Source organism: Anguilla anguilla, chromosome 12 (genome assembly GCF_013347855.1).
Source record: "Anguilla anguilla isolate fAngAng1 chromosome 12, fAngAng1.pri, whole genome shotgun sequence".
Classification (NCBI taxonomy): domain Eukaryota; kingdom Metazoa; phylum Chordata; class Actinopteri; order Anguilliformes; family Anguillidae; genus Anguilla; species Anguilla anguilla.
In genome coordinates, this window is record NC_049212.1 from 2,084,263 (window position 1) to 2,099,143 (window position 14,881).

Here is a 14,881-nt window from a genome sequence, read left to right on the forward strand (position 1 = left end):
TGTGGAACCCATGTTAAAACCTCTCAGACTGGTGCAAAGTGTCATAGCACACAACTTCTGAATTTCTGAGGTGCTGGAACTGAGTCCTCGGGCCTAAACCACCTGTCCCAGTAACTCGGGTTAGAATACAGTATAATTACAACCCTTTGGCATTAGAGTCTGAAAGAAAGTAACTGAATGAGTTCAAGTTCCGAGGCACAAGGATACTGCCGAGCACTGAGGTGTATGTACTGTGTAACTCTAACAACCATAACAAATTGTCCTCTCATAACCCTGCCTCACCAGTAGGTATAAAATTTCCTTACAGCTACCTTGCTAACGACTCATCGGATGCACACGCAAAATGACATGTATAGAAGTGCACTTGTTTAAAACCACAAAATTCTGCTTATATATCTCCTTCGCTAGTGGCTCACTGGGTAGCGTGGCTGCCTGCAGCACTTTTGGAAGTGTGCAGGCAGCTTCGAGCCCCCCTCTGACTCATGAAAACCTCTTGGTCATTACACTGCCTTGCTGGATAACTAAAAATAAAACATTAAACTATTGTTTTTGCACCTGTATAATCTTGCCGCGAAAGTCATTCATATTTATGTATTTACACAACTACAAATAAAATATTTTTACACTTTACACAGTTCTGCATTTGGCATTTTTGGTATCACAAGGAGGAAAATGACAAAAATATCAAATCGAATCATTAACTATTTATAATAATATAGTGCCCTTCATAGTCCTTCAGTATCTTTTATGCAAAGCATTTGCCAATAGTCAAAGCTCTACTAAAGTGTGCGCTAACCTTCCACTCACGCGCTACGTGAAAATGCAAAGTGAAAGTAAGTCAGTACGCAGTAGAATAGCTAAGCTGTAGTTTCAGCTAGAAGGACGGCGTGAGCTACGTTCGAAAGCTACAGTATGTAAACGAGCTTGAAGAACTCAACACTGTATGATTACTGTAACGTATATGAGGCTTCCAAACAGGGGCAAAAGTCACGATGGGTAGATCTTAGAGAGGGTAGCAGTAGTTTGCTTTTAGGTCATTTACTTGGCACTGGAATGTCTAATTGCAATCTATTTATTTAATGGTCATAATGTAAAAAGTAGTTTTTTTTTTTATTTAGAAAAACGACACTTTCTGCTTTTGACATTCTATTTACGTGCATAGCTGAAAATCTGATATAGTACATAAAAGCTGAAATAAATCTGTCTCTTAGCTACTTTTATAAAAAGACCTCTTAAGGAAATGAAGTAGATACCCTAATTGACTTAACACAGGGAATGTATGGTAACATGAAATGTGTGCTGTAGTAAAAAATAGAGTTTGAATGTCCTTAGCTTAGGTGTATGTAAACGTTTGGCCTCAACTATGTATTCTATATATTGTATATGATACATGCATTATGTATTCAAATGAAACTTACAATACAAAAAAACACAAATTAATTAAAAACAATTGAAAAAAAACAGAACTCACCTGTCGTGGGTAAGATAAATTCTCCAAACTCTTCTCTTCTAAATAGCAGGACTGGAGTGACTGCGGTATCCTGCAAACAAAACAGCTTCCAGTTAAACTCATCCTCTTACTGCAGCTCTAACTCACAGCACATGGAGACAGAGCTTCCAGTTAAACTCATCCTCTTACTGCAGCTCTAACTCACAGCACATGGAGACAGAGCTTCCAGTTAAACTCATCCTCTTACTGCAGCTCTAACTCACAGCACATGGAGACAGAGCTTCCAGTTAAACTCATCCTCTTACTGCAGCTCTAACTCACAGCACATGGAGACAGAGCTTCCAGTTAAACTCATCCTCTAAGTGCAGATTAAAATCGAGCCCTTGCTCCAAAACACTCCAGAAATAAAACCTGAAAGCATACTTAAAAAGTTTAAATAAAAGCTGGTTTATTATGTTTGTGTGATATTCCACTGTGAATGGTCAAGAGTAATATTTGGCATAGGTGCAATAAGTTATAAAGGTAAAAGACAATCCTCTTACTGCAGCTCTAACTCACAGCACATGGAGAGAAATCTTCCAGTTAAACTCATCCTCTTACTGCAGATCGAACTCACAGCACATGGAAACAGAGCTTCCAGTTAAACTCATCCTCTTACTGCAGCTCTAACTCGCAGCACAAATTGATATTACAAAATACACCTCACCTACACCTGAATGTGATAAAAATCACAAACCTACAGCTATATGTGCAATAATAACCCCCACCTAGATCTGAAAGTCTTAATACACCCAACGACAACAGGAAAGTGTCAGTAACATTGAAGTATAATTAAACAGTACTGTCAATTTGAACCTCTTTAATTACCTTTGATCACCTGTGACCTCTCCTCTGAATTCGAATGGACGATCCATTGAACGATCACTCTTCATAGACAGACAGCTGGGTACAGGTGACCCTGCTCTTTCTACCTGGACCCTGTGAACAAAACACGGAGACACAACATCCAGTTAAACTCATCCTCTTACTGCAGCTCTAACTCACAGCACATGGAGACAGAGCTCCCAGTTAGGCTCATCCTCTTACTGCAGCTCTAACTCACAGCACATGGAGACAGAGCTTCCAGTTAAACTCATCCTCTTACTGCAGCTCTAACTCACAGCACATGGAGACAGAGCTTCCAGTTAAACTCATCCTCTTACTGCAGCTCTAACTCACAGCACAAATGAATATGACAAAATACACCTCACCTACACCTGAATGTGATATAAATCACAAGCCTACAGCTATATGTGCAATAATAACCCCCAAGTAGATCTGAAAGTATTAATACACCCACCGACAACAGAAAAGTGCCAGTAACATTGAAGTATAATTAAACAGTACCGTCAATTTGAACCTCTTTAATTACCTTTGATCACCTGCGAACTCTCCCCTGAATTCGAATGGACGATCCATTGAACGATCACTCTTCATAGACGTACAGCTGGGTACAGGTGACCCTGCTCTTTGTACCTGGACCCTGTGAACAAAACATGGAGACACAACATCCAGTTAAACTCATCCTCTTACTACAGCTCAAACTCTCAGCACATGGAGACAGAGCTTCCAGTTAAACTCATCCTCTTACTGCAGCTCTAACTCACAGCACATGGAGAGAAATCTTCCAGTTAAACTCATCCTCTTACTGCAGATCGAACTCACAGCACATGGAAACAGAGCTTCCAGTTAAACTCATCCTCTTACTGCAGCTCTAACTCGCAGCACAAATTGATATTACAAAATACACCTCACCTACACCTGAATGTGATAAAAATCACAAACCTACAGCTATATGTGCAATAATAACCCCCACCTAGATCTGAAAGTCTTAATACACCCAACGACAACAGGAAAGTGTCAGTAACATTGAAGTATAATTAAACAGTACTGTCAATTTGAACCTCTTTAATTACCTTTGATCACCTGTGACCTCTCCTCTGAATTCGAATGGACGATCCATTGAACGATCACTCTTCATAGACAGACAGCTGGGTACAGGTGACCCTGCTCTTTCTACCTGGACCCTGTGAACAAAACACGGAGACACAACATCCAGTTAAACTCATCCTCTTACTGCAGCTCTAACTCACAGCACATGGAGACAGAGCTCCCAGTTAGGCTCATCCTCTTACTGCAGCTCTAACTCACAGCACATGGAGACAGAGCTTCCAGTTAAACTCATCCTCTTACTGCAGCTCTAACTCACAGCACATGGAGACAGAGCTTAGAGTTAAACTCATCCTCTTACTGCAGCTCTAACTCACAGCACATGGAGACAGAGCTTCCAGTTAAACTCATCCTCTTACCGCAGCTCTAACTCACAGCCCATGGAGACAGAGCTTAGAGTTAAACTCATCCTCTTACTGCAGCTCTAACTCGCAGCACAAATGAATATGACAAAATACACCTCACCTACACCTGAATGTGATATAAATCACAAACCTACAGGTATATGTGCAATAATAACCCCCACCTAGATCTGAAAGTCTTAATACACCCAACGACAACAGGAAAGTGTCAGTAACATTGAAGTATAATTAAACAGTACTGTCAATTTGAACCTCTTTAATTACCTTTGATCACCTGTGACCTCTCCTCTGAATTCGAATGGACGATCCATTGAACGATCACTCTTCATAGACAGACAGCTGGGTACAGGTGACCCTGCTCTTTCTACCTGGACCCTGTGAACAAAACATGGAGACACAACATCCAGTTAAACTCATCCTCTTACTGCAGCTCTAACTCACAGCACATGGAGACAGAGCTCCCAGTTAGGCTCATCCTCTTACTGCAGCTCTAACTCACAGCACATGGAGACAGAGCTTCCAGTTAAACTCATCCTCTTACTGCAGCTCTAACTCACAGCACATGGAGACAGAGCTTCCAGTTAAACTCATCCTCTTACTGCAGCTCTAACTCACAGCCCATGGAGACAGAGCTTCCAGTTAAACTCATCCTCTTACCGCAGCTCTAACTCACAGCCCATGGAGACAGAGCTTCCAGTTAAATTCATCCTCTTACTGCAGCTCTAACTCACAGCACATGGAGACAGAGCTTAGAGTTAAACTCATCCTCTTACTGCAGCTCTAACTCACAGCACATGGAGACAGAGCTTCCAGTTAAACTCATCCTCTTACTGAAGCTCTAACTCACAGCACATGGAGACAGAGCTTCCAGTTAAACTCATCCTCCAAGTGCAGATTAAAATTGAGCCCTTGCTCCCAAACACACCAGAAATAAAATCTGAAAGCATTTAAAAATGTTTAAATAGAAGCTGATATATTGTTTGTGTGATATTCCACTGTGGATGGGAAAGAGTAATATTAGGCATAGGTGCAATAAGTTATAAATGTAAAAGACAATCCTCTTACTGCAGCTCTAACTCACAGCACAAGAAGACAGAGCTTCCAGTTAAACTCATCCTCTTACTGCAGCTCTAACTCACAGCACAAATGAATATGACAAAATACACCTCACCTACACCTGAATGTGATATAAATCACAAGCCTACAGCTATATGTGCAATAATAACCCCCACCTAGATCTGAAAGTCTTAATACACCCATCGACAACAGAAAGGTGCCAGTAACATTGAAGTGTAATTAAACAGTACTGTCAATTTGAACCTCTTTAATTACCTTTGATCACCTGTGACCTCTCCTCTGAATGCGATTGGACCTTCCATTGAATGATCACTCTTCATAGACAGACAGCTGGGTACAGGTGACCCTGCTCTTTCTACCTGGACCCTGTGAACAAAACATGGAGACACAACATCCAGTTAAACTCATCCTCTTACTGCAGCTCTAACTCACAGCACATGGAGACAGAGCTTCCAGTTAAACTCATCCACTAAGTGCAGATTAAAATTGAGCCCTTGCTCCCAAACACGCCAGAAATAAAATCTGAAAGCATATTTAAAACGTTTAAATATAATCTAATTTATTGTGTTTGCGTGATATTCAACTGTGGATGGTCAAGAGTAATATTTGGCATAGGCGCAATAAGTTATAAATGTAAAAGACAATCCTCTTACTGCAGCTCTAACTCACAGCACAAGAAGACAGAGCTTCCAGTTAAACTCATCCTCTTACTGCAGCTCTAACTCACAGCACAAATGAATATGACAAAATACACCTCACCTACACCTGAATGTGATATAAATCACAAACCTACAGCTATATGTGCAATAATAACCCCCACCTAGATCTGAAAGTCTTAATACACCCATCGACAACAGAAAGGTGCCAGTAACATTGAAGTGTAATTAAACAGTACTGTCAATTTGAACCTCTTTAATTACCTTTGATCACCTGTGACCTCTCCTCTGAATGCGATTGGACCTTCCATTGAATGATCACTCTTCATAGACAGACAGCTGGGTACAGGTGACCCTGCTCTTTCTACCTGGACGCTGTGAACAAAACATGGAGACACAACATCCAGTTAAACTCATCCTCTTACTGCAGCTCTAACTCACAGCACATGGAGACAGAGCTTCCAGTTAATCTCATCCTCTTACTGCAGCTCTAACTCACAGAACATGGAGACAGAGCTTCCAGTTAAACTCCGCTTACTGCAGCTCTAACTCACAGCACATGGAGACAGAGCTTCCAGTTAAACTCATCCTCTTACTTCAGCTCTAACTCACAGCACATGGAGAGAAAGCTTCCAGTTAAACTCATCCTCTTACTGCAGCTCTAACTCACAGCACATGGAGACAGCACATTAAATATCTGATGAACGCATTTGTACCTCTTTCTGTCAGTGCTGAGGGTTCCTCCTTTGCCGTCTGGCTCCTCTGAGAGATTCATTTTATAAACAGCGCCCCCTATCTCAGGAGACTGGAACACATCTGACCACTTTAGACCACATGTGGGTTCTATCCCAAACCAGCCAAGCTGTAAACACACAAAATGAGAACACACTGAACACACAGAGACACGCATATGCAACACGCCGCGGTGTTGACAGTAAGCAATCCAAAACTGAAATAGGCCCTAAACATGTTCTAAACAGCCACCTCAAATGTTTTTGCACCATTGATAATGATGAACAATTGTATTGCATGAATGTCAGTGGTAAACTATATATTGATTGTCCAACTTGCTAAATACTTTTTATTAAGGATTCAATGGAATCAATCAAAATTTTTCAGATCATACAGTTATTTCCAGAAACTAAGTGTCACAATTATTGACACCCCTGGGTTCATTGAAATAGTTATTTATTTTCCTTTACATGTTTCACTTGTTTTTTTATTATTATTACTATAATATATATACTACACTCACCGGCCACTTTATTAGGTACACCTGTCCAACTGCTCGTCAATGCAAATATCTAATCAGCCAGTCACGTGGCAGCAACTCAATGCATTTAGGCATGTAGGCATGGTCAAGACGATCTGCTGAAGCTCAAACCAAGCATCAGAATGGGGAAGAAAGGTGATTTAAGTGACTTTGAATGTGGCATGGTTGTTGGTGCCAGACGGGCTGGTTTGAGTATTTCAGAAACTGCTGGTCTACTGGGATTTTCACGCACAACAATCTCTGTAGGATTTACAGAGAAAGGAAAAAGAGAAAATATCCAGTGAGCGGCAGTTCTCTGGGCAAAAATGCCTTGTTGATGGCAGAGGTCAGAGGAGAATGGCCAGACTGGTTTGAGCTGATAGAAAGGCAACAGTAACTCAAATAACCACTCGTTACAACCGAGGTATGCAGAAGAGCATCTCTGAACGCACAACATGTCGAACCTTGAAGCAGATGGGCTACAGCAGCAGAAGACCAACCCGGTACTAGCAAGGTATACCTAACAAAGTGGCCGGTGAGTGTATGTCCACTATGTATACTATGTATGTTATGTATACTTGGCTTTTTCTGCTTCTTTTGTACTCACTCTCTGCTGCTGTAACACCCAAATTTCCCCCCCTGGGTATTAATAAAGTGTCATCTTATCTTATCATATCAGTAGTTTGTTCACCCTCCCCTTGCAAGGATAACGACACTGAGTCTTTTTATATAATGTCTAATAAGACTAGAGAACACATTGGGAGAGATCTTAGACCCTTCCTCCATCCAGTTCTTTAATACTTATGGGTCTTTGCTTCAGAACTGTCCTGTTCAATTAAAACTGCAGGTTTCCAATATAGTTCAAGTCTGGAGACTGTAGCCATTGCAAAATGTGGCTTATGTGGTTAATTAATGATTTATTCGTGAATATTAATGCGTGATTGAGGTTACTGTTTTGCTGGAAGATCCACTAGCGACTTTCAGTCTGCTGGCAGAAGCAACCAGTATTTTTGGCTAAAATGTCCTGGTACCTGGGTAGAGTTCATGATGCTATTGTCCTTAACAAGGGCCCCAGGACCAGTGGGAGCAGAACAGCCCCATAACATTAAAGATCCCCCACCGTATTTAACAGTAGGTATGTGGCTTGTTTCTGTACACACCTCCCTAAATCAACACCAAACCCATATCCTTTGTATTACATACCGGCCACTTTATTAGGTATACCTGCTTGTTAATTCAAATACCCTACTCCACCAAACAGCATATCATGTGACTGCAACTCAATATATAAAGTATGCAGACATAGTGAAGATGTTCAGTTTTTTGTTTGAGCAAATATTGTAATGGACAAGATGTGTGATCTAAGCGACTTTGACTGTGGCATGACTGTCTGTGCCAGACGTAGTGGTTTCAGCATCACAGAAATAGCTGCCCTCCTGGGATTTTCATGCAGCACAGTCTCTAGAGTTTACAGAGAATGGTGTGATAAACAAAAAACACTGTGTTAATGAGAGATCAAAGGAGAATGGGCAGACTAATTCAAGCTAACAGAAAGGCCACAAAAGGAATAACAGCTATGCTTAGCCAAAGAGCTCTAATGTCATCACTCTGGAGCACAGTAGATGAGACAATTTAGATTCTTGAAACTGTCGATTACTCCCAGTAAAACCATTTTTCCTGAAACCATCCTTTTGGCATGGAGGTAGCATCTACTTTTGGAGCATCTAAATGTAGCAATTAATAGAAACTTGGTGACCCCCCGATGCAGCCAAATTCTGTAATTCTCCAACTGTGGCCACTGGATTGTTCTTTGCTCCCTGAACCATCTACCTCACTGAGCATGGGGCTAAGATACACTAGCGCCCTCTACTGGACAGGTTTAACTCTACTCCTGTGGTTTTAAATTTATTAATATTTGGTCTCACAGTAGTAAGTCCTATATTTCTTTGTTTAGTTTTCGACCCATTTCCTTATTTTTGAAGGTCAACAACCATTTTCTCTTCATTTGTGAGTTAGTTGCTTTTGATGAAAAATAGATTTTATAAGCAGGTTGCCTCAGTTTTAAACTCCAGTGAAGCAGTGGAAGAGCATGACAGTTCCTTTGGCCTGAGATCAGCATAATGTCTTTTATACATGCGGGTGTAGATCAGCTTCATCTCATATCTACATGCTGGTGTAAAGTTCACTCTGTTAGATTTTATTATTAACAATCTTTAAGGGTGCCAATAATTGTGACACCTATAAAGTCAGTATCTGAGATGCATGTATTTTGCTTGTTGGCGTATACCATATGCTAGCAACAATTTATAGCCGACTGATAGCCCTGTTATTGCGTTTCATGTAAAATTTTAAAACATTTGGCAACGTTAACTACCCATGCTTCCAGTCAGTGTTTCGACCGCACATTTACCCATAAACAATCCCCCTTACATACATTTAACAAACACGAGCATGCTCGTGAGAAATCTTCTTGGAAAACATCCAAAAACGACAAATCAATAATTCATAAATGTAGATCATTATTTCTTCTTAAGTAAGCCCAATTTTATCTCATTAAAGTCATTTTATCATGTATTCTACATTTCTAGGTAGTTGTAATTCGATTCGAAATCGCTGCAGTACAATTTATGTTGTATTTCAATTTCAACTTCAATCCAACTCAGGCAAAACGTAAATTCGGTCTGACGTGATGGCTTTAAAACCAGACGCTTTCGTCATTTTAAGTAGACCTACATGCACAGCTACATGCTTCCATCTTGTGGTTCATACAAGAAACGGCGTCTTAATGCAACTATAACCGCAGTTCTTTTCAGTTCTTGCTATTATTAAAGTAGTTGCTGAATTTATTATCATTGAAACTTTACGAATTCAATAGAACAGAATTAATTGGTAAGGACATGGCCACTAGGTCTTTGTGAATTGAAACTAGTCAGAGTTGGATAGCAAATATGCAAATTAATATCCTTTAAGCATCTTTTTAGCATGCTCTTGTATACGGAAGCTAATGTCTCGTTTCAAATAATAGAAGACCAACTATGAAATTCAGCTTCCATACGTGAATTAACTACCGACCACCGACTTTAACATGGCAGACATCAACTTAATTTGTCTTAATCCAAACTGTGTGAATACAGAGCAAAAATAACATTTTGACTTCTCAATCCGCACAGTTAAAATGTTCGGTCTGTTTTTGTTACAGTAGTAGCCTAGCAGGTCTCATAATGTAGCCGACGACAGGCCTGTGACATTCGTCATATCCAAATAGGTAAAATACCAAATAAATGCTAAAATAAACGTTAAACTTTCAAAAATGTATTTGAAAAGGTATTTTTTGTTTTTGGTCCCAAATGGGGAATTTGAAAAAGGCATATTAGGCAACTCCTCGTCTACTCCTCGGGCGCCATTTTATTGCCCGTTTTATTTCACTAAATTAAGCGTTATTGCGATCATAGCTACAGATTCCTATTACTCCAAATACCCCTTCTCATCTAGCTTCTATTCTCCCCATCCCAATCCACAACAGACTACTTACTCAGTTCTTTTATCAAATTTAATTCCTTTTTACTGCATGCTCTTTGTCTTCCGTCTTTAAAATGACGTTTTAGTTTGAAACTTTCACTTTCTCTTTTGACTTAAAATTTTTTTTTTTTTTTTTTAACTTCTTTACTGGTCTGCCTCACAGGACCCAGACCATAGACAAAAGCAGCGTTTCCACCAAAATTACCCGGTACTTTCAGTCCCAGGAACTACTTTACCAGGAACTAAAAGGTTCCTTCAGCCAATGGTTGTCTGCGTTTCCACCGGGGTCTAAAGTACCGCGAAGATTAGGCAAATTAGCCCACTGACGTTGTCGTCGGTCCATCTGTCATATGATTTCTTCTGTAACCCCATACTACCACCGAAGTAGCCTACATTATTTTCTAATAACCGGGACAGCCCGGAGGGGTTTATTCCACTTATATACAACGGGTTACCAACAATGACTATATATGGTTACTTTTGTATTTATTGATTTTCATATATCCTCTCAAACACATTCATTAACAGCAGAAAACATGCACACGTTGTAAACAATTTGCTGTTTTATTACTTTCTCGTCGTCAATTCCATATAGGCTAATCGCAAAATGACAAGAATAGAACGAAAACTCGGACTTGCGTGAAAATGTAAATTAGTAGTGGTACAGCCACCGTTTGCTTTCCTTCGAAGTTAGGCTACTGCTAGCCGAGCAGCGAAGTGTGCCCTCCAGATGCGAACCATGCACCATAAATGAGTCCATAGTCTTCCTGGTCTTTTCGTGGAATTGAAAAATGGCAGTAAAATTGAGTAAAATTACGGCAGTCTGAAAAAGCTAAAGGGAAGATTACTAGAATTAACCTGTTATTTTACCCGGATAAAAAGTGCGGAAGGTGATTTCCAGTTTGCTTGTACTGTATCACCAATGTTAATTATGCAGAACTACCGCATACCTCACATAACTGTATCAAACGTTTTGAGTCAATTACAACGGGCTAACAAAGAAAATCCGGAAGAAAATATTCAGCAACCGAATTAATCCGTTTGAATGTTTTGGTAGCCTACGTAATATGCTGTCCCAGCACGAATGCTTAGCATTTTATAAAACGAATACTAAAGCAAGAAAAGAACAGAAGAGCACAAGTTATAATTCCAAGACGTTGACAGGCTATAACCAAAAGTAGGCTACTGCGCCGCATAACATACAAGTTTGATTTGAAGTTATTATGAAAATAAATTGGTTTGCCGCTGCATATTTTCAAACATGGCGGGTAATGGCGGAAAATAAATACAACACAAATGCTACGAGTACTCGACCAATCAGAAATGTTCAGCGCTGCAAGCTCCACCCAAAAGGTTCCTGTACTTTCGGAAAGTACTACCCCCCGAGCAGGAACGTTTTGGGGGGTAAAACAAAGCCCCCAGAACTAAATTTAGACCCTAGTTCCTGCGGTGGAAACGCACTGAGTTCCTCAAAAGGTTCCTAGTTCCGGGGTATAGTTCCTGCGGTGGAAACGCGGCTATATATACATAAGCTGCATTTCCACCGCAGGAACTTTCCCCAGGAACTAGAACCATTTGAGGAACTCAGTGCGTTTCCACCACAGGAACCAGGGTCTAAATTAAGTTCCGGGGACTGTATTTTACCCCAAACTACTTTCGAAAAGTACAGGAACGTTTGGGGTGGGGCGCAAGAACTGAACAATTCTGATTAGTCAAGTACTCACAGCATTTTATTTCAACCACCATTTTTAAAAATCTGCAGCCTCAAACCGATTTATTATTTTCAAAATAATAACTTGAATTCAAACATAGATGTAAACAAAGTTGTCGTGGGATCCCACTGCCAGGTAGGCCCCATCTGTGAAGCAGAGGATCAGGTGACTGTGCATAATGGGTATACACTGAAAATATTTCCAACACAAATGGACTGTGCTCTAATGCCAGCCTTTAAAAACATGATGCCCATATAAAAATAAATTCAGAAACCACATTCATAAGATCGTTAAATATGAGGCTATATGAAGAAAAAACATGTCTTCACTGAATGGAAGCCTTATATAAGGAATATTACAAACATTATTAAGATATATAGATATACATTACTTTATATATGTCTTCACTGCAATGTAAGTGAAATCCATTTATATTTTAAATATATTGATTTACTTTTTGGATTTGCCTCAATGAGTTAAGTGCTTATCAACAATCTCACCTTAAAAAAGTGCATCTGATTGTAAATTCCTGTGTAATCAACCCGTACACCTGTGGTGATGTTTTACACTAAGCGTACATAACAGTAGCATACAGCAACATTTCACTGATGTAGGGAATATGCCAAACTGTTGAAAATTCTTCAACTACTTTTTTCTTTCTTTCACCTCATCTGAACTGAGAAAGACATACTTCGTAATTTATTAGAGAGAACTGGACATTGTTACCAATTAAAATGGAAGTCCTGTAAAAATACACATAATACTCTGTCTAAATGTGAAAAACCAACTTCATACATATACATTTAGTTATATTAATACAGTCTTATTTTTTATATCAACTTTAAGACAAGCAACACGCTCGAATTATCTCATCGCGACCCACTAAACCCAATGGTGCAGACGTTGCTTCCTAATTTCAAACTGCTTTCCTAATGGCTATTTTGCGTCCTACGACTTGGGTTACAACTGTGAATATGTAGGGATTCCTGGACGTGCTGATAGCAACCACAATTTCTCATATTAACCTCAAATACACAAGACAGGACACTTATACAGTATGCTAGCAAATTTATGTTAAGTTCCATTCATTTATATGGGGCGGTCGATACAGGACCATGGGATTGTTTTGTTTAGGACAGGTTTAGGTCTCGGGTATTCCAGGAAGCTGGATTGTCAGCTCACCTGTGAAAAATATTTGGCTATAGTTTTTAATGTTTTGAATCTGAATTTGTAAAACTAAACTTGAATATATTAGGTGTCAATTAGTCATAAGTATTGATTATTGCTATTTATTAACAAATGTTCAGAGAAGTTGTTGCATGCTATTTTAGAAGTTACCTGGCTAACTGAGGTATCCTGCTTGGTGCAATACCCCCACCTGGACTTTAGTTTCTGGAAGGCAGGTGTCTGACTGATGGACATTGTATACAAAACCAAAGCTGACATTCCTTGCACCTTTCCATGAATAGTGGGATATTTTATTTTTTTGGTTTATGTATGACCTGTGAAAAAGTGGGCACTTTTTGCAATAAACTCAATTGAGTGGCATTTCTTGCTGGCACGTGACTGTTTTGTATTATATTTTGTTATAATTTTATATCACATGTTGTTACATTCCACGTCGTTCAGGAGGACCATTCATCCTTCCATTCGCTATCCCGCTGTCAATCATCGTTATTCTGGTCCCGCCTCCAGTGTAACACACTTCTATGTGTGTGACACACACAGCCCTGTTAGTTTATATTAATGTGTGTAAGGTGTGTAACACACTGATATGTGTTTGACACACACAGCCCTGTTAGTTTATATTAATGTGTGTAAGGTGTGTAACACACTGATATGTGTTTGACACACACAGCCCTGTTAGTTTATATTAATGTGTGTAAGGTGTGTGTGTCCTTCTCTCTGCAGGCTGTCAGGCTGTAGAGTCACACAGAGAGGCTGTGATTCTCTGGCTTCAGCTCTGTGTTCAAACCCCTCACACCTGAGAGAGCTGGACCTGAGATACAATCACCCAGGAGACTCAGGAGTGAGAGCGCTGTCTGCTGCTAAACTGGACACACTCACACTGCTGTAAGTACAGAGAGTTTACACACTGCACCTCACACACACACACACACACCTGAGAGAGCTGGACCTGAGATACAATCACCCAGGAGACTCAGGAGTGAGAGCGCTGTCTGCTGCTAAACTGGACACTCTCACACTGCTGTGACATTTCCACACACGTATAAACACACACAAAAAAATTATCTTACCCATACACACAGGCACTCGTGTGCACACACACAGACATACACACATACATGCGTGCACACACACTCATACTCACACACTCACACACATGCACACACGCATACACATGCACTTGCACACACATACTCACATCCGTAGTCACTCCCACAAACATACACACACATGCACACACACACATTCAGAAATACACACACACAAACACACTCTCACCCAATCACACACACAAACACACACACACACACACACACACACACACACACATCGACACACTTTGCAATCTTCCTTGACCAATGCCTTACCAGTGCAATTTCAGCTGTGCCCAATATTAACCTCAGTACAGCTTAAACCCTGTACATAAGAGTATAATCATTTAGCAGGTTAAGGTTTATCACATCCTATCTAAATATGATTATATTTCTTATTACATTTGAATACATTTATATTGCGAATGTTCAAGGTGTGTTTAAGAACTTTTATTATTAAAACATTAATATAACATTGAGTGTAATAATGGCAAAAGATGGCAGGGTAAAATGTTTTTGAAGAAATAATTTTCATGCTTTCATTTGAGTTCTAATGTGCAAATTTCTGTGGGCAAATGCAGCTGA

At 39.9% G+C, this 14,881-nt stretch overlaps 1 protein-coding gene across 1 annotated transcript in view; it reads right to left on the reverse strand.

Annotated features, from left to right (window-relative positions):
* The window catches only part of LOC118209722, a 411,967-nt gene that overhangs the window by 5,266 nt on the left and 391,820 nt on the right, over positions 1-14,881 (reverse strand). The window contains exons 17-24 of the mRNA XM_035385292.1: positions 6,251-6,396; positions 5,799-5,909; positions 5,134-5,244; positions 4,066-4,176; positions 3,406-3,516; positions 2,862-2,972; positions 2,318-2,428; positions 1,472-1,541 (exon numbers count right to left, since the gene is read on the reverse strand). Of these exons, the coding sequence (XP_035241183.1) occupies positions 1,472-1,541; positions 2,318-2,428; positions 2,862-2,972; positions 3,406-3,516; positions 4,066-4,176; positions 5,134-5,244; positions 5,799-5,909; positions 6,251-6,396 (882 nt within the window). The remainder of the gene's footprint in view (positions 1-1,471; positions 1,542-2,317; positions 2,429-2,861; positions 2,973-3,405; positions 3,517-4,065; positions 4,177-5,133; positions 5,245-5,798; positions 5,910-6,250; positions 6,397-14,881) is intronic.